The following is a 21,064-nucleotide window of genomic DNA, read 5'->3' as shown; positions in this document are numbered from 1 at the left end:
ATATTTCTCTCCCTTCTCTCCACTCACTAACATTTGTCTGTTTTGAGAGGCTCTTCTCTTTCCCTGGTGTCTTTCTACACACACACACACACACACACACACACCCCAAATTCTCATCTCTTCCTTTCACATGATAAGGGCCGAAATAAGATGAATCCTTATCTTCTGACTTTCCTTTTTCTTCTCCTCTAGTACCCCCTCCCTCTGTTTTTGAAGCTCTTCATGATTTCTGGTCACCTGCAGTGTGGGAGGAGGAGACTGTCCCACTCTGCCTGACTTAGCTCCCCCCGTCTCTGGCCGCCATGTCCTCCAAGCCCAACGGCACTCTCTTTCGTTCCTTCAGTGGCTTGGCGTGCAAGCCCCCATGGCTCTTCCCGGGCCATAGGACCCTTGCAGCTCCCTTATGTTATCTTTCACTGCCCGCTTCATCTGGCATTTCAAGTAGAAAGGCTTCAATCTGCCAATTGGCGCGGGCAGAGAAAATGTCTTTAAATAAAGCATTGGCCAACACAATCATACTTTATAACAAAAGTTTATTAGGATTAAGTCACATTAGAAAACTTCATGCTTTGCCATTTGCCATATTTACCCGGAATGACCAGATTATACTTAGCTGAGTATAAAACAATTTGTGCCCCGTACTGCTTAGAAAGTAAGAAAATTGATGTACGTAGCCGTGTGCCGGACACCACCATGGTTAATAGCCTCACAGCTGGTCAGCAAAGCGCATGTTACTTCTGAGCTTTGGGCCTGAGGAAGACATCATTTCCTTCCTCCTCCAGAAGCAGACCCATCAGAGCCTGGGCGTTGAAGACTGGAGCCTGCTTTTTTTGGACTTTAATATTAACATCTGTATTTCAAGAAAAGCTAGGCTTGAGGTATCTTTATGGCTTCAAACGCACAGGTCGTGCAGCTGAATTAAAAGCTATTGTGTTGGTCTGTCTGTCATGGGCCACGAGCCACCTCTCACAAGGGGAGTCCTGAGGCTGTGTCCTTGCCTCCTCAGTGTGGTCTACGCATCATCAGCTCTGCTCCTCCAGCTTCTGCTTTTGCTCATCAGCTGTGAGTGCTGGAATCGGAGGACAGGCTCGGACTCCTGCACTGGCTCCTGCCATGGAGAGACCAACCTGTGCTGTGAGTCTCATTACCCAGCATACAGAGGGGACCTGCCAAAGGGCCAAGAAGTGACTCAAGTGCAAGCAGGGGCAGGAAGGCTCATTCTTTAGATAAAATATAGTATGGGGAGAAGAAAACAGCTTTCTCTGGGAGGGGTCCTACCAAGTTGCAGAGCAGAACTGCATTGAGTGCAGCGTATGCCCGGCTCTAACCAACCAACCCCTTCCTTCAATAGGAGAAGTGGCTTGAAAAGAATGCCAAGGAGAACAGTGGGTCACCACCCAGCATGGGTTCTGTGAGGCCATCGACAGTGGTATCGATCCCTCGTGTGGGCTTTGCAAATAGCTCAGAAGTCATTAAGAGCAAGTGAGAGTCTAGGTCTTTATAATATACAAATTTCACTTACTAAATAACTGGGCATTCCCTTCAGCTTAGGAGCCCACATGTTTATGCTCAGAAACTTTTTTTCCCTGATTTTTAAACTCTCCCTAATGAAGGGAATAAAATCCGAAATCGAAATGAAGGGCCTGGAGAGCTACCTACCGACAAGAAACACCTGCAGACCCAGCACCTCTGTCCCATCCACGCAGCAGCTAGATTCCTAACTCCCTCCCGTCTCAACCCTCCCCACCCTACCCCCCCCAATTCACTAATAAAAACGGCTGCTGTCAGAAACTTAGATTCAGTTGCATAATATAGAAGGATGATAATAAATTCTCACTTCTTCAGGCACCAGAGAATACTTGTGACAAGGTTTTGATTCTCTCCAATGTAGGCTCTTACTGCATCGTCCAGCCCCTCCTCAGCACTGACTCCGCAGCTTGGCTCGGATTCCTCCAGGAGCCCCACATGACTTGGGATTACATCTGCACCGTTCACCATTAGTTCAGCTGGGACTGACCCGGCGTCTGCTCAAGCTTGAGTTCGTAGCCTCCTAGGCCGAGGTCCCCCTCGTAAATGTTGTCCTTGCCTGGAGTCTGCGGGGAAGCTTTCTGGTCCAGGCTTGCAGGAGGGCTGCAGGGCTCGGTGGCTTGCTCCTGGTAACTCATGGCCAGTTCGTCCTGATTCACAATGCATTCCACATCTTCCTCTTTGAGCTGTTCCTGCAATTTGGGAAGAGAGAGAAGTGACTTCGTGAAGAAGAACACAAGAGCTGTCCAATAGTGTAAGAATGGAGGGTGCTTGTTTTCCTTTCTTAATGGCCCTGTCTTGCTCTGGCTGAGGTTCCTCGGCCCCCGGCACCGATGGAGCATTTCCCGTGGAAGACCTGGCCCCGGGACACAGTCACTTGAGGCCTCCAGGCCTGGCATGAGAGCTGGTAGAGAGCACGTGCTCACTGAGTGCCTGGGTTAAGGGAGTCAAAATAAAATCCAGTGGATTTCTTGAACTGGTACCCAACCAGGTTGAGAGGAGTTAGGAGTTAGAGGAGGCACGTCAGTGTACGGAATGATTCTCAACGTTGGTTTTGTAACACTCATGCCCATCACTAAATTCTCAAAACGCAGTTTCTGTTGTATTTTATTTGAAAAGTGTGTCCTCACAGCATGTTTCTTGGGATGAGTGTCACAAAGCTAAACATGGTTGCGGGGTGCCTGGGTGGCTCAGTCGGTTAAGCGTCTGCCTTCAGCTCAGGTCATGATCCCAGGGTCCTGGGATGGAGCCCCGCATCGGGCTCCCTGCTCAGTGGGGAGTCTGCTTCTTCCTCTCTCCCTGCTTCTGCTCTCTCTCTCTATCTCTGTCAAATAAATAAATAAATTCTTAAAAAAAAAAACAAAACACAAAGCTAAACATGGTTGGAAGTCATGATAGTAGATAACGGCAGAAACTAACTAGGTCTGGTCAACATAGGTTTCCTCAGACGGAGTTTTCCTTAAAGGAAAGAATTAAGATCTCCACTCTTTCATTGGCTTTGGGAAAGCCGTACGAAATTACTCACAGAAGGAGCCCTGGCTAGGTGACCGAGGTTAGTGGTTTCCAACATTTGGATGTACTAGAATCACTTGGAAGGTTCACTGAAGCAGATGCTGGGCCCCAAGCTCAGAGTTCTGAGGTGAGGCTGGGGATGGGGGGCTGAAAATTTGCATTTCTAGCAAGTTCCCAAGTGATGCTGAGGCTGCTGGTCCAGGGACACACTTTTGAAAACTGCTGCCTCAGGCTATTGTGCCCAGAGCACATCTGAGATGTCTTTTTCTCTCTTTATGCAAGGGGGTGGCCAGCTGGACAACCTCCAAGGGTGCCACAAACTCCCAAGATTTTGCTCCTCTCCAATTCCTGACACTGGTTTGTTGGTAATGATTCTAATTGCTTCTCAGCATTTTTTATTCCACTCCCTTGAGCTATAAAGCACAGGCCTAATATTTAAAACCTCAAAACACAGCAGTTTGTGAGGACATATTACTTCTTTTACATTTTCTAAATTCATTTTATGGTTAAAAATATTGGTCACAATAAAAAAAATTGCATTAAAAAAAAAAAAAAAGACTGAGCCCACATCAGCAATATCTGAAAAGAAAAGAGATATGCCTCTTGGTGCAGTGAATTTTAAAATGCTTCCTCCTCAAGCTGGGAAGTAATAGTCCTGAGGTTCTTGGGCTCATCAGTATCCACCAAGCCTGTCCCACATCAGGGTATTTACTCACCCCATAGGCCTGAGGACTGGTGAGCAGCCTGGAGATTGGACCGCACCATTCAGGTAATGTTGTGGTCAGTGGAGGACCAGCGTGGGTTAAAATTGGTTTCAGATATCTGTAAGGCCTGTTAAGGAATACTTGTCAAGAAGAAGTTAGAATTTAGTTTCCCACCCAGCACAAACCTTTGCATGTGGCGAAAGAGACAGTTATGTTCACCTTTAAATCCCCGACTCCCTCATTTAGGAGGCAATTTGGCTTGCAAAAAATTGCTGTTTATAATCTTTGCTCCACACACTTTTCCAGCCCTCCTGGTAGCCTTTAATCAGAAAGAAATGGGAGCTGGGCCAGCCAACATCAGAGAGAGGGGGTAAATGTTCCTCTTCTCCTCCCCTCCCCCCCTCCATGTCTCATCCATTTGAGACTGCATTTCGTAAGAATTATCTTAAACGCCACAGAAAGAATTGTGTTTTCTTAAAACTGCACACATAGCTTAAGCCACCAGTAATTTTCACAAAGAAGCAAGAGGTATTTCATAAACGCTCAGTCATTTTAGAACTGGGTAGTGAACATAGATTGTTTTCCAAAATACTTTATTTTCACTATTCAATACAGTCGCTTTATACTTCATACGTCAATGCGTCTCCATACAAAATTATGTAAATAAACTGGTGCCAGGTTCATTCTATTCTCTAGCACCTGTCTTTCTTATCTCTTCATCCCAAAGTGCTCTAACAAGTTAAAAGAAAACCGTGTTCCTCTAAAGCCATTATGTTTCCCTCCAATCTAGCAATAGTGAAACCCCTAGAGGCTGCCTCAGGTTGCCTTATTATTTCTTTTTTTTTTTGCTCAAAGGAAAGTAGTGGACTTATTTCACCATTCCATCAGACAAAACTTTTAAGCTTTATATTATTTCCTCTGCTGGAGAATATTTCACCTCATCAACTTTCTGAAAAGCTATAATAAATAGGGAAAGGGAAAAAATGGAAAGCAGTTAACATTGGTTGGCTTGTGAAGATCCGAAGTCACCCCCAGGCACTGAGGACACGAGGAGATCTTGGAGATGGCTCAACTAGAACCCATCTAGAGCTGGACACCGCTCCGTCATTCCTGTGATGCCCTGAGCGTGTGAGGACAGAGAGCAGGTGCAGCCTCCAGGGGCCAGGCATCTCGTTGTCTCTGGCCTCAAATCCTTCACCACCAAAGTGGTGATAAAGCAGGCAATGCTCCTGAACATAGCCTAGTTATGATGCAAGGAGAGAGACTGAAAAGATGCTTAAGAGAGTCCATAATTCCAACTGCAAATGGAAAACTTGACACTTCCTTTCAGATGGGTGGCTGTTGTGCCCAGCACAGGACCAGGGAAGATAATGAAGTTCAGAGCCTGGCATGCCCTGTAACATCTTTTGAGTATATCTACGACTCTGGAAATCCTGTGACGGTCCTTCCATTAATTTTCATTACATATTGTTATTTCCTTCATTTTATGGATGGAGGAATTGGGGCCTAGAGTTAGAATGATTTTAAATAATCCAAAGGCTCCGGTTCCTATTTGAATCCACCACCAACATTGCTAGTGAAAGAGAAATCATCAGGGCAGAATCACGCATTCGACCAGCTGGTTCTCTAGAGAGAAACGCTTGCAGACCTCATCCCTGGGGCGAGCTGCAGACCCTCTCACACAGGGACACGTGAGGACACGTGGTCTTATTAGTGTTTATGGTGTGTGTAAGTCAGCGAAAAAATACTCTTTTGGGGAAGTGAGGTGGGTAACATACGTGTACAACTGGAGTGTAAATCAAGGAAAATCCAGCCAATTTTATTTCAAGATGGAAAAGTGGCAGTAGGTAAGCTATGTTTCTAGAGACATTATATAAAAAAAATGAAGAGGATCATCAAGGTTCTAATTGTTTCAGGGGCAACTTCCACTATTTGAGGTTCTCGGAATATTGAAAAATTAAAATGAAAAAATGCCACAATAATGTTACAAAGTAAAGCACAAATTTAAACATTTAACATTTAAATGAACATTTTTTTCTTTTAATCTTGATGAAGTATCTCTTTAACTCTATGTGTAATGTTATTGGAGCTAATACTTAATGACAAAATTTGTAGCTTTTTGTGAATCTGGGGCCTGGACCAAATGGGGTACCATTTGGCCTCTTCTGGACAGGTTCTGGGACTTTTGACTCAGAACGCCTCGGCCTAACTACCAACTCTGCCACTTTACTGACCGTCTGACCTATGGTCGAGTTATTTACCCCTGTGAGCCTCAAATGTTGTTGTGAATATTGATGGGAAATAACATTATGTAAAAATGGTTTTAAACTCTATGTGCTATCCAAATGCTGTTTATTTTATTTTAAAGATTTATTCTCTAAAGAATACTTCTGAGAAATTGGTGTCTCAATCGTTGTTCAGATAATAATGGGGAAATGAGACTGAGGGTAGAGATGAGAAAATGGCACTCTGGGCATTTGGTGTGGCTTGGGACGCTCAGGCTAGGTTGTAGGTGGGAAATTTAAGGCGCTCCTACCCCAAAAGTAGCTATTTGGGTTAAAATTTGTTGTGCAGGCAGCTGGTATGAGGTAGTAGGTGAGAGGTGAGCAGAATCTGTTGATGTAAGACTCTTCTAGGAAACTCACAATGACATTTTGACTGCACTGCTGTCTCAGTAGCTGTGAGTCAAAGGAGTGAGGCATACTCGGTGTGGCAGCGAGTGGGATTCGCCAAGCGCCACGAAGAGCCACGGCAGATGTGGCACAGAATCGATGCTGAATTTCTTGGTTTGCCCAGTGCTTGCCGTATATCATGTGCTCAGTGGGTGTTTGTTGAATTTCTGATACAGAAAATATGAGTGAGGGAAGTAGATTCTGAGTAACTTGACAAGAGAAGACAAAAGGGGGCAGATTACACTGTTGGTGGGAATGCAAGCTGGCACAACCACTCTGGAAAACAGTATGGAGGTTCCTCAAAATTTGAAAATAGAGCTACCATATGGCCCAGCAATTGCACTCCTGGGTATTTACCCCAAAGATACAAATGTAGGGATCCGAAGGGGTACGTGCACCCTGATGTTTATAGCAGCAATGTCCACAATAGCCAAACTATGGAAAGAGCCAAGATGTCCATTGACAGATGAATGGATAAAGAAGATGTGGTATATATATACAATGGAATATCATGCAGCCATCAAAAGGAATGAAATCTTGCCATTTGTAATGACGTGGATAGAACTAGAGGGTATTATGCTGAGTGAAATAAGTCAATCAGAGAAAGACATGTGTCATATGATCTCACTGATATGACGAATTCTTAATCTCAGGAAACAAACGGAGGGTTGCTGGAGTGGTGGGGGGTGGGAGGGATGGGGTGGCTGGGTGATAGATATTGGGGTGGGTATGTGCTATGGTGAGCTCTGTGAATTGTGTAAGATTGTTGAATCACAGACCTGTACCTCTGAAGCAAATAATACATTATATGTTAAAAAAAAATAGTAGGAAGGGAAAAATGAAGGGGGGCGGATATCGGAGGGGAGACGAACCATGAGAGACTATGGACTCTGAGAAACAGACTGAGGGTTCTAGAGGGGACGGGGTGGGGGGATGTGTTAGCCTGGTGATGGGTATTAAAGAGGGCACGTACTGCATGGAGCACTGGGTGTTATATGCAAACAATGAATCATGGAACACTACATCAAAAACTAATGATGTAATGTATGGTGATTAACATAACATAATAAAATAAAATTAAAAAAAGGGGGGCAGATTATAGCCAACTAATGAGGTTTTTCTGAGGATAAAAGGCTAAGAAAGGTTAAAGTTGAAGATGGACCTCTTGGGTCTGAGTTATTAGGCTGAAGGGACCATGAAAAGAGTGGGAATGGCATGAAATAAAGTGGTTAAAAAATAAACTTGTGTTTTACTCATTCATTTGTTCCTTCATACGCTCACATGTTTTTGTTTTTGTTTTATGTGCCAAACTAGTGAGGCATCCGCACAAGGAAATGGGCACTTGCATTTAGAATGGAAAGCTCCCTTGTCTCCAGACTGTGGTCTCCTTGAGGGCAGGGCTGTCCCATTCATTTGGATACAGTGCTTGGCACATTTTAGATGTGCAAGAAATAATTGCTGAATTAATGAAGACAACAGGCTCAGAGAGAGGAAAAGAATTGCTCAGTGGAACCCAGCCAGAGAGTTAAGGGCAGAGCTGGGCCCGGGATCAAGGACGTTTCCATCACACGAGGCATCTTCCTTCTGTTACAGAGACACTGAGTAACAGGTCTTGTCTGATTGGACGACTGATTTGGAATTGAGGAATCCGTGATTTTCAGAGTTCTTTATTGCTGAGCAATGTCTGGAAAGTGGCTGGGTCTCCAGGGTTACCTAAATTATTAAAGAGTAAGAAAACTCTTTTGATCTACAAAAAAAACCCGACTGCTGATTTTGCAAAATGTGTTATTTTTTTCATCAGGTTCTAGTATATGTTCAGGGATGGAGATTCCCCATTGGGTATTTTTAGTGCAGTTAGTTTTGCTTCTCTAATAAGCTAGAAATGTATCGAGATGAAATGTGAAGCTCTGGGGGAGGGGGGGAACAATGACTTTTCCCATCCAAACGGCATAGGTTTGGGAATAGCAGTTTGGTTCAGGAGATGTAAGTAAAAGCTAGAATTCTACCCAGAGTTTAACATGCATGCAATAAGGAAGACAATTAACAGATGCCATTTTCTCCTTTGGCCTGAGTTATCAGAAGGTCCAGAGCTAAATTTAAAAATGCTTAACTGAACTAACATCCAAAATTCCTGGTAATGTTGATTTCTTCCTCTCTTTTGTTTGTTAGTTTTTGTTTTAATTATTTTAAATCCTCATGTTTTACCCATTGTAATTTGCCAAAACTAATGAGTACACAGCTTGCTCACCCCTATGCTTCCTATGACATAGTCCTACATAGACTGGAGAGATGCAAAAACCTTAACCAAAGAGCCAGCTCCACAAATGAATGTCTGCCCCTTTGAGGGGACTAAGCCCCATTGCCCCCTACCATGGGCTGAATGTTTGCATTCTTCCCCAATTCATATGTTGAAGCCTTAACTTCCAATGTGATTGTATTTGGAGAGGGGGCCTTCCCTTTGGGAAGTAATTAGGGTTAGATGAGGTCATGAGGGGGGTCCCCATGATGGGATTACTGCCCTTATAAGAAGAGATACCAGAGTCTGTTTGTTCTCTCTCCACATGTCTACAAAGAAGAGGTCAAGTGAGCATACAGTGAGATGGTGACCATCTTCAAGCCCAGAAGAGAGTTCTCACCAGAACCCAGGCATACTGGCACCCTGATCTCAGACTTTACCCAAATAGTAAGACCTCTAGAACTGTGAGGAAATCAACATCTGTTGTGTAAGCCACCCAGTCTATGGTATGTTGTTATGGCACCCTGGGCAGACTAACACACTCCCTCTCTCTGGCCCTCTTTAAAAATCTCTGAGAGCCCTGAAGAGCTATATTCTATCTTGGCTTTCTCTAAACTCGCCTCATCATGAAGATCATCTTGAACATTTGTTAAGAATTCAGATTTCCAAGTCCTCCAGGGAGATTCTGATTTGGCAGGTCTAGGAAGTGGCCTGGAACTATGTATTTCCCTTACAGAGAGTCTGTATTTTAAGTGCCCCAGGTGACTGGTGATTAGGCAAGGATGGAACACAACACTCTCTCTCTGGAGTGTTGCCCTCCATAGGAGATTCAAATTTTAAATAGGAAGAAAAAGAACATGGTCTTTTAAATTTACAAAGCCGTCATTTTTAGGGTGAGGGTAGGTATAAGGTAAGCCCATTTGGCTCAGAACCCAAGTCTAGCTAATATAATGGCCTCTGCCAAACGTTCCATCTTGTCTGGGGGATGGGTCAGTGTCTGGGCTTGTGCAGGAAGACTGTGCCTATTGGGAGGGTTTGCATGTGTTTGTATGTATAAGCTTGATACATGGTCTTATTATCTGAGATAAAGTACTCATCCCTGGATAGCTGTGTAAAGAACAAAAGTACATTTATCTCTGTGTTAGGCTTTTCAAGAATAGACCCTGAACTCTTTCATTTATAAAGCATTTCTATATGCCTTATTTTTCTCCTTACAGTTGTAGGTGAGAATTATAGTCCCATTTTACGGATCAAGAAATATGTAAACAGATGGTTTTTCAATTCTTATCTTTTTTTTTTTAAAGATTTATTTATTTATTTGAGAGAGAAAGCATGTCGGGGGGCGAAGAGAAGGGGGAGAGGGAGAAAGAGAGAGAGAGAATCTTAAGCAGACTCCCTGATGAGCGTGGAGCCTGATGCAGGACTCGATCTCACGACCCTGAGATCCTGAGCTGAGCCAAAACTAAGAGTTTGACGCTTAACCGACTGAGCCACGTAGGTGCCCCTCTTCTAATCTACTCTTACCCCCTTTTCCAAGGTGCATTTAGCTTCCAATGCTGGCTTGCCACCAGATGGTCAGGGATCAATGACAGGTGGGTGGGGAAGGGTAAGTACATCCCGTAGTGGAAGTCAACCTTGCCCTTCAAGCCCATACATTCCTGCAGAAAACCCGGTCCCCCTTTCTATTGACTTGCTGAGTCCCCACACTGTTGTTTACACAGCATCCATGAACGAAACCTAGCAGAGGACACCCCACATTTCGCAAACCCTATCACTCTTTGATTCCAATACACAAATCACATCCCTTCTGCTTTGTTTCTCAGGACATGTGGCCTAGCAGATTGGATGTGTTTTCCCTCTCTCCTTTGCATAGATCAGATTTCATAATTGAACGCTCACTCTCTTGCCATTTTGGGCAAGTCTGTGAAGAGCCATTCTGTGGAGCTGGGTGCTTAGGGCTCAGGTGGGAGGAAGGCTGTAAGAGTCCAAACAAGAAGCCTTCTTCTTCGAGCTGTTTTCTCCCTCTGTTCTCTCTACCTCGAGGGTGGACTTCCAATTTTGCACTAGGCACTTGCAGAGAACATAGGAGTAGGATCCTATCTTTGCAGCAGCCACTCTATTTCAAGAACAAGCTATCAAGATGGCACTTCCTCCTGGACTATCCATGAAGTTATGGCTTAAAAACAAGGGAAAGGAGGAAACCCTCTATCCACATACACAGATGAATATGTGCTTCTTTGTTTGACAATCCTAACCTTTACCATCTTAAAGGAAATTGCTCTCGACCACCGCTGGGGCAGAAAGAGAGCAGCAAATGCCAGAATTAACACCTGACAGGTAAGCAGAACTGCCTGGAGGAAGCTTGCATGGAGTGACCACAACCCCCTTCAGCCTGGTCTCTGAGCTCTGCTACTCTTCTATTTGGTGAGGGGCCCTCCTTTCAAGACCAAGCTGGCGTGTCCCTTCCCCCTAGTAGCCTTCTCAGACCTGCCATGCTGAACTGCTTCAGCTCCCTGGCTGTTCCGTAGCAACGTGTATATATCTGTCTGGGAGCCTTTGTCCCAGCATCCGGAACCTAATTGTTTACATCTCCATCTTCCTCTAAGCAACTTGAGGGCAAGAACTTTATTTAACAAAATATTCATACCGTAGGATGAAAAAGGGATACAGCAAACCTCACCAATCCACTGTACAGTCTAATGGATCATTATAAAGCAAGGAAATCACCCAGACCAGGCAACAGAACTTGGTTTCCCAGCTCCGAAGCCCCGTCTTGGTGTCTCATCCTAATGCAGACTCCACTCTTTCCCTACAAGAAACTACTATCCTGATTTGTATACTAATCACTTCCTTGAGTTTGTATTATAGTTTTGTCACTCAAGTGTGCATTCCTACACTGAACTACGGTTCAGTCTTGCCTATTTTAAAAAAATATGTTATGCCTTTTAATCTGTGGATTCCTCCTCCGGCCTTTTAATTTCTTTACAGTTTACCTGCCGAAGAACCTGGGCCATTTGACCTGTGGAGTTTCCCAAGGTCTGAGTTTTGCTGATCACAAACTCATATGCAGCCCAGCATGGTCCCTGCCCTTGGTATTTCCTGTAAATTGCCAGCTGGCTCCAGAGATTAGATCAGATTCAGATTCTCTTCCGTCCCCTTGGCAAAGACTAAGGAAGGTACATCATCTCTGGTTGTGTCTCTTTGTGTGATCTGAGCAGCCACTAGTGGGTCCTACCTATAACTATTTGCTTACTGGGGATTGCCAATAGTGAAATTCTAATTATATGTATATACATACACACACACACACACACACACACACACACACACATATAATTTTATTAGGTAGAATATTTTTATAAAGAGACATTTTTCATTTATTCTATTGGGATATTCAGTGGAATAGTCAATATAGGAAAGACAAGATAAATGCTTGATTTATTCCGTCTATTTACCAGTTTTCCAGATGATTCGTTATCATCCTCTGAAAATGATTGATTCTTTGTTTAAATATCATTAAAGAGTAGCAAATTTAAATGAATTTGATTGCAATTGTTATCATTGTTGAAGCTCCAACTGACCCATCTTCGGTCAGTGGGAGTCTTTTCAAATTGGCTCCCGAGTCCTATTGACATGATGTCAGTATCTTTGATAACTTTTTTGTCATCTGTATGACAACTTGGTCTAGGTTCATCTTGAACATTGCCCGTTTCAGACCTCAAACCAACCATTTTTCCAAAATTCTCTGATTTCTTTTAGTGAGAAATGGTGTTTTAACAGCAAACTCTGGGTGCAAAGGGTTACGATACACAGTGAGGTACTGGTAAATGTTCAAATGGACTCTTTTTTTTTTTTTTTTTTTTTTAAAGCTGGATTTGTAGCATTTCCCAGTTTCCTTGGTATAAACACTCCCATTATGGCTGATTTCGATATATCAACATGAACTCACTGAACGTGGAGTTGGGACAAGATGTGCACAATCTGTTCTTACCAGCTAGTGCAGACCAGCTTCATCATGCCACTAGTTATGTATGTCGTGAGTTACTGTGGATACTTCCGATTCAAGTTCAAGAATTTCTGATTCTCAAGGACATAAGGAATGATAGAATTGGAATAGTCCATAATTACTCATTTGTTTTATCCTTTGTGAAATATATAGTTGTCTCAGAATAATAATAATACCGATAGTACCGCCATAAAAAATTACATAATGCATTAAAAAACTTTTGCATATCTTCTCTATATTCTAACTTCCCACTAAAAAAACCCTATTGTGCAACTATACCTAGTTATACTGTATCTACATTGTCAGATCATATAGCCATTACATTCTGTACTCTCTCTCTTAGCTCTTATTTAGTCCTAGCTCCCTGAGTAATTATATACTTAATACTAACCTTCCGGCCTTATGTCAATGCTTTTCTAGTCATTTTGATTGTCTGAAGCTTGTTCTTTAGTAGATTGCTCAGGAAGGACTCATGGAAAAATTCTTGAGTTCTTGCAGATTGATAACAATCTGTGCCCTTTATATTTTGAAAGTCTGTTTTTCTGGAAATAAAATTACTGGCTTCTAACTTTCTTTATTTGATTATCTTATGTCCATTTCTAGTTTATTTTGACATGAGTAGTTGTTCTTGAAAAGTATAATGAAAAGATAACTTTCTTTCTTTTATAAATCACATGGGCTTTCTTCCCTAAATGCCAAAAGGACTTTTTCTTTAAAGTTCTTTAATTTCACTAAAGTTTTTCTGATGTTGGTTGTTCTAGGTTGATAGCTTCTGGTACATGGTGTTCTCTTTCAATGTATAGTTGCAAATGTGCTAAATGTGTTGTATTTCAGGAATGTTCTCTTGCATCAGTACTTGTGCTGTTTCTTTGCTTTGCTTTTTTGATTCAGGGACTCCTATTTTCTGGATGTTCAGTCTTTGCCTGTCTTCAGTATTTGTCACTTTCCCTTGAATCCTTTTTATCTTTTTCTTCATTTCTTTCTGATTTAAAATTTTTTTCTTTCCTTTTACCTGCTGTTTCTTTTAAGGTATTATCCATTGCGTTTATTCGCTTTTTTATTTATTCTAATTTACTATTCATTTCTGATATGAGTCTTTTTCTTCATTTCAAATTATTTTCAGAGTTTTTTTTCTACTTCTGATTTTTGTTGTTCTTTCACATCATCATTTTTGTAATTTCTTAACTTGTTTTATTATAGTATATTATACTTTTGACCTACTGCTGGTATGCTTTCGCTGTCTGTAGGGATGTAATTCTGTTTTTTATCCTCTTTTTTTCTTTCAATAACTATGAGATTTGACTTCTATCTTTTTCTTTTATTTATTTATTTATTTATTTATTTATTTATTTATTTGATAGAGATAGAGAGAGGGAGAGCACAAGCAGGGGGAGTGGCAGGCAGAGGGAGAGGAAAAGGCAGGCTCCCCGCTGAGGAAGGAGCCCGACGTGGGGCTCGATCCCAGGACTCTGGGATCATGACCTGAGCCGAAGGCAGCCGCTTAACTGACTGAGCCACCCAGGCGCCCCTCTTTCTTTTTTTTTTTAATGTAAAATTAGTTTTCCTGAACTCATTGAAGGAGGCAGTGTTCAGGAATGCTTTTTCAACTTCATAGGGTTTCCTCTTCCATTGTTTTTGTGAGCATTGTGAGTGGTGAGAATGGTGGCTTGCATACTGGGCTTTTCTGACCTGTTTTCCTCCTCAGCTGATCTGGACCTTGTCTTTCCTTCATCATTATCGTCTTTGTCCAGCTACCACTCCAGGTAGCTCCTCCTGAGTACAGGACCCTGACCTGAAAGGGAGCCCTGGTGGATCCATTTTGAGAGCTCTTGACGGCTCCAGCCCTTAAGTCCTTTTTACTGGGACCTTTCATTTACTCCTAGTGGAGAGGGCAATACCTCCGACCCCTCCCCCAACTTGAGTTTCAGAGGTGTTTATCAAATTAGCCCACCTATCCTTTTCAGGAAATACTATTGGCTATTTAGGAGTTCTCCTATTTTCAGGTCCATCAGATACTACCCTATTGCTTCCTTTTCCCCCCTTCATGGACACTTGTGTTAATGGTGGTTTGTCTCTACTAACTTGTAATTTGGAGTTTGTGAGAAAACTTGCCCCTACTTTTGTTTTAAATGTGTCTATGGATTTTGGTTTTATTATTATCTAATTATTGTGCCTATTTTTATGGAGGGATTTGGAGAGATTGAAAGACTGCTGTTGATGCCACTGTCCTCTTCCCAGAATGGAGAAGTGGTTCTTCACCTTCCCTAGCCTTGGACTGAGCGCTCTGGAAATTGCCCATATGCTCATCATTTGCATACAATTTCACATGACATTTCAAAGAGTTCCTAGATGACTTGAAGTACATCCATGCTCCCCTAGAGGTCCCAAGCTAGGAAACTCTGGTCAGGAGCGATTAAGTATTAAGAATGAGGGAAGACTAGAGGCCGATAAAGTGGTGTACTTGTTACCCTATTTGTACTGGGAGTTGGTTTTATCAGTAATATCTCTAAGATCTACCTATCAAATGTTAAGATAATTCTATTGGGCTTCTTGGTTCCAGACAGATAATCCAGAGACAGAAAAGGGGCAGTGGAGTTCGTTGGAAAGGTTAAAGGAAAGATGACAGTGACAGGATACCAAAGCAACCAAACGTAAGTAGGACAAGTGGACATCAGATAAACAAGGGGGAATGTTGGAATCATGAGGCTGGAGGAAACCTGAGAGTTGATGAACTCAGATGTGATCCACAGCCTCAGATCTTAATAGAGAAGAAAGCCTAGACTTAGGGTTTCTCCAAGTGGGGTCATCTGAGCATCTGCACCAGAATTTCCTGGTTTGCTTGTTAAAATGCAGATTCCCAGACCCTTGAACCTGACCCTCTTGGGTGGGGGTTCTAGTAATCTGCATTTTACCAGTCCCCTGAAAACCACTGGGCTAAATGACGCAGAGAGGAATGGTACTGGTCTCTTGAAGGACTCTGGATGTGGAGGTGCCACATCTATGAGCTGCACAGGACAATAATAATAACAATGATAATGATAATCACTTTTGCTCTTACTACTACTGCTTCTCCTCCTACTATTGTGTCCTCAAGACTTCTCCCTTTGGACACAGGAGATCAACAGATTTCCAGGAACTTTTGCTGCCTATCACATGGAGTTGAAATCCATTTGTGCCATATGGAATGCTACATTTGCAAAGCTCAAGTTGTTTTGAGCGAAAACAGTTCTGGAGAAAAATGCTGCTGCTATTCACGTGGCGCGAGTCTTGGCTTTTGGTGGCCTCTGATTAACGGAACTGCCAGACCCCCTCTGAAAGCTCACAGTGATTTGACAACAGACTTTATGAGTCACCTCCCTGGCGGTGTGTCCGAGAACTGGACTTTGAGAAGTAACTCTGCTCCAGCAATCCAAGTCTCCATTCTGCTTTGGAGGGAAATTTCTATTTGATTTCTTCCTCCAACACTGATTGGATGGGATCTTATGAATGCTGGAGCCTCAGCTGACCACCCCAGAATTCACATTTAACACACAGGTGGCCAGCCCTGCCCAAGCCTTCTCTGGCTCATTCAGTACCCCGTGGGGCCAGGCCCTTTCCTCAACTCCCAGAAGAGTGCGTGCCTGAGGGGGACTGATCTCCATGTGCACAAAGGCAGAGATTCCATGGGGAATGCATAATTGTACTCATCTTCTACCTCTGGGGAAAAAGAAACAGTCCCCTCTGTATTGGTAACTGCAGTGTGGAGCCTATGGGTCAGGACTCTCAGAGCATGAACTTCAAGTGGAAACTACCTTCAATACTCCCATGGGGTGGGATATCACAGACACCAAACACAGATGGCTGAGGTTCTGGCTGCCATGACTGCTTCTCAGTCTGAGCAAAAATCTCCAACTCTTTATGCCCTTGGTTTTCTCTTTCCTAAGGAGGCACATGGTGCTATGTTGGATCTGGTTAGGTAACTACTTGGATATAGCAATTACTTTGTGTATTTGTTTCCCAGGACTGCCATAACAAAGTACCATGAACTGGGTGGCTTAAAACAACAGAAATTTTTTGTTTCACAGTTCTGGAGGCTAGAAGCCTGAGATCAAGATATTGGCAGCGTTGGTTTCTTCTGAGGGCCACCCCATGCCTCTCTCCTAGCTTCTGGTTATAGTCAGCAATTCTTGGTGTTCCTTGGCTTGTAGAGGCATTACTCCAACCTCTCCCTTCATCTTCCCATACTATTTTCCCTGTGTCGTCACACGACCAAAGTTTTCTTATAGGCAAACCGCTGATACTGGATTAGGGAGCCACCCCATTCCAGTATGACTTCACCTTAATTAATTGCATCTACAATGAACCTATTTCCAAATTAGGTTACATTTTGAGGTCCCGGGGGTTGGGACTTCAATATATCTTTTTTGGGAGGTAAATAATTCAGCCTATAACTTCCTCTTCTTCTGAAAAATCCCAAGTCTTCTATTTATTTAAAAATTTTTTTTGTAATAGTTAAAAAGACAGGCTGGGTGTGAATCATAGCTTTGCTACTTATTTTCTAGGAGTGGGCAAATTTCCTAAGCTCTTTGAGCCTCATTTTCGTCATCCCTACAATGGAAATAGTTTATAATATGACCTCATCGGGAAGAGGATTAAGTGAGATGAAAATAGATACAATTTTGAGCACAGTTTCGGGCACATAACAAGCACTCAATAAATATTAGTTAATGTTATTATTATTTTTTCACTGTGTCCCTTAAGGAGTTTTGTAAGTATTAGAAATATATTTCAAACGTCCCCAAATCAATTTACTCACGAAACACCTACCGCATACCCTGCAGAGTTCATGATATTTCTTCTGCCGGTTGCTGGAGTCCTGAGACAGATACTGCAAAGTTTCTCTCAGAAGATTCCCTTCTATTCTTGGAGCCTTGCCCCACACGGGGTGTCTAGGGAGGCACTGCTTATTGTTCCCCGACAGCAAGATTTCAATGGAGCATTTACATTGTGAGGGTCCTAACACAGGAATGACCCATCTCCATAGGAATGAGGCGCTTGCTCAGAAAGTGGGTGCTTTCATAGTGGGCATTCTTTTTAATATCACCTGAGAGCAGACCTTGCTCATCATCACATTTGTTTCTCTGGGCCTTCGTTGTCCTTGAGGCCACTCTAACTTTCCTGTACTCTCAGGACACCTTCTCTGACTGTTCAGCAAACTCAGTAGAATGCATGCCCTGTGGCTCTTTAGGAAGACAAAACTTTCTCTCACCCTCCCTCTGACCCCCCCACCCTACCCCCCCAGAAATGCTGACTGCTGTAACCCACTGAGTTTGCTATGGCTATGGGAATCAGGGTATGTGACATTAGGTTATTTTTGAGCTATGAAATGAAGCCCCTTCAGGAGACATTAGAAGCTCTATTTCCTTTGACTGACAAGACACAAGAGGAGAGCTCTTTGTTATTACAGGGTCACATGTCATAAATAATCTTGTTCTCCTCTCCAGGCACATTTTTCTCTCAGATGCAGTCCCTTCCAATTTTTTTTTTTTTTTTTTTTACCTCCAACCCCTGCCTGGAAATACATTTTACAATTACTCTTCAGTACATGCCCTAACATCTGCTCAGTCATATACATGTATAACACTAAAAATACTTCAGTGATGCACTTGGATCTGTTCCTATTCCTATTCCCTATCCTATCGTATTCCTGATCCTATCCTATCTTACCCCATTCCATTCCATCTGTCTTCTATTATGCTGTACTAGGTATCGCTAGTGTGCACTAATATCCAAGCCGCCTCCCTCTTCAGGTACCTGAAGTAGGTGCATCAGCTTTTTTGAAGGGGGAGGTAGTTAGATGACTAATTTTGGCCAAAGCGTATGGTTATAAGTGACTGGTGTCATTTCTGTACTGAAATATAGACTAAAAACCTCTATTTTGATTAAGCCATGATTATTTAGGGCTGGCATGCAACCTTGCAGCTGACTTCTTCCCTGCTACAGTGACCAAAGGAGGCCTCGGGTTGAGATAGTAGGGCCACAGACCAAAACTGCTGGATCACGGAACTGCCACATCCTTTGCAGCCTTTAAGTGAGAGAGAAGTAAGCTGTGTGATGGGCCACTGAGATTTGGGAAATGTCTGTTACCGTGGTATAGTCTATCCTATTCTGACCAATACAGTATTCTCTTCTGTTTCATTTGTTGTTTAGAAATACTGGTCATGATCCATTATGGGTAGCCTCCTACAGTTTGCAAATCATTTTCTCAAAGCATCTGCCACATTGATAGCCCCAAAGTATAGACAGAGAGAGGCCTCTCCATAGTGGAGGGAGGACATATACCAGCACTGTCTCTCCTCAGGGTCCTAACTTTCTGGAGTTGGTTGACATCAGGAATAAGGACTAAGTCATTGTGTGACTAGGGTCCTAGAGAGTTAGGCTGCAATTGCTTTGGTGGGGTAGATGCCAGGGACTAAGTTCCAAAGATGGCTGGGTAGCGAACTTACCCTTGCTGTGGGATTTTTGCCTTTTGGATATATGTGGCTCCAGATTCAGGCCTCATATATTCTTGACCCTTGAACTTCATGGCCCTCTGTTGATCCCATCCCACTTACCTTTCCAACCTTATTCACCACACTCACGAACCTTAGTTCCTGATAAAATTAAGCGCTGATTCCCATTTATGTATCACTGTGTTTCTGGGCCTTTGCATATGCTATTCCCTCCATTTGAACAACTTTTCTTTTCAGCTGGCACGTGGAAATCTTAAATACATGCAGACATAGCTCAACTGTCACTGCCTCTGAAATCCCATTGATCTTTTATTTACTGCCCCCTTAGGATTTACCAATGTCTACCCTACAGTTCTTAAAGTATATTCTCCTCCTCCAATCTCACCTTGAGCCAGAGCTGCTTCTCTTTTAGTTTTTTTCATAAAATTCTATCCAGGTAAAGGGTTCCTATGAACAATAACCACAACACATACCCCAAAGTTAGAAAACCTACTAATTTAAAAAAAACAAGGTTGACTTACTAAGGGTGACGTGGAAGGCCTTTCTTGACAACTCACAGTTCCCATATCCACCAAATACTTTATGGACTTTTATCTTTGTATGCTCTGTTTCCATTTCCATGTCTTTTTTCACTTTGTCTTTCAGGGAGACCTGTTTATTCTTTAAAGCCTGTGGACTAGATTGCTCGTATTTCCCTACCCAATCTCCAGTCTCTTACAACAGAAGGAGATTCTATTTCCTCAGCAGATTGAATGGCCAAGAAATGGAAAAAGTTTGTTGGGTAGAATTTCTAGAGAAGTTCCTTAAAGACGGCATCAGTTTTGCTCTTTCTCCCTTCTTCCCTGGAACTTAAACGAGCTGTCTGGAGCTCCAGCAGCCATACTGGGGCCATAAAGTACACTTGAGGATAGAAGCTGTATACTAAGGATTATAAAGGAGAAAGATAGAAGGACCAGAGAAATATTGATGACATCATGGAACTCTACTACCAGCTGTTGATTGTCTAATCCTGGACTTCTTTTACATGAGATGAAAACTCTATTTTGATTAAGCCATGGTTATTTAGATTTTTCTGTTATATGCAGCCAAACACAGTCTTAATGGACACGACACATAGCTCAATGCAAATAGTACCTCTCTGTGTCTATCCCTGTATTCTAACTAGAGAATTTTTTCACTGGGGCTCCCACAGGCCTTCATTCAGACCTCTCTGATTACATTTATCATAATTTATCAGAATTATTTGCCTATATATCTCCTTTTCTGTTAGACTGTGAGCTCCTTGAGGGAGAAAACTTTTCTTATTCCTTCTTGTGTCTGCAATGATTAATGCCCAGTAACCAGAAATGAGTGTTCTCAACTGATGTTTGTTGAATTTAATTGAGACTTGAAAAGCATTTACGGTTTTCTGTTAACATGCAAATTATTTTGGGAAAGGTATTATCTGAAACCTGAACCTTATTTGGGATTTAGTTGGCAAGAAATAAAGTCATGGGAACTTGCACTGGGGGGGAGTCTTAGGGACCAGTGAGAGAGATGAGTAAGGCCGGGCTGGCCCCTGGAAGGCAAGGTGGGAAAACTGCAGCCATGGAGTTTGGTCTGTCTGGATCTCCCAAGGGTGCCTCTCCTTTGCTGTTACGTTTTCCCGTATAGAAAACCTCACTCTCCTGGAAAGCCCTGACAGGAGACTGCCTGCATGACGAATGCTTTACATTGCCCCTCCTGCCTCTCTGAAAGGCAAAGCTTCTCTCCTGAGACTGGGTATCACAGATAACTGGCTCCTTGGGCATACCTGCAAGTCCCTCCTATGTGCCCCAACCCTGGCCCTTTGGTCCTCCTGAAACACTTTGGAAGGGTCCGTCACTCTTGAGTTGCAAGATTAAATGAATGTATGTTTGGATAAGATGCTTTTGGGC

General features: G+C 42.8%; 1 protein-coding gene across 5 annotated transcripts in view; it reads right to left on the bottom strand.

Moving 5' to 3' along the window:
• Positions 1–1,761: 1,761 nt before the first annotated feature.
• SLC9A9 (solute carrier family 9 member A9) overlaps positions 1,762–21,064 on the bottom strand; it is a 678,420-nt gene continuing 659,117 nt past the window's right edge. For all 5 annotated transcript variants that reach the window (XM_032408521.1, XM_032408519.1, XM_032408520.1 and 2 more), the window contains 2 exons: positions 3,756–3,861; positions 1,762–2,219 (listed from right to left, as the gene is read on the bottom strand). In XM_032408521.1, coding sequence (XP_032264412.1) covers positions 1,998–2,219; positions 3,756–3,861 — 328 coding nt within the window. In that variant the 3' untranslated portion in view covers positions 1,762–1,997. The remainder of the gene's footprint in view (positions 2,220–3,755; positions 3,862–21,064) is intronic.

This window comes from Phoca vitulina, unplaced genomic scaffold (assembly GCF_004348235.1).
Source record: "Phoca vitulina isolate PV1807 unplaced genomic scaffold, GSC_HSeal_1.0 scaffold10, whole genome shotgun sequence".
In the NCBI taxonomy this organism is placed as follows: Eukaryota; Metazoa; Chordata; class Mammalia; order Carnivora; family Phocidae; genus Phoca; species Phoca vitulina.
The sequence above is the reverse complement of the archived record's forward strand: the minus strand, read 5'-3'. Positions and strand labels throughout refer to the sequence as shown.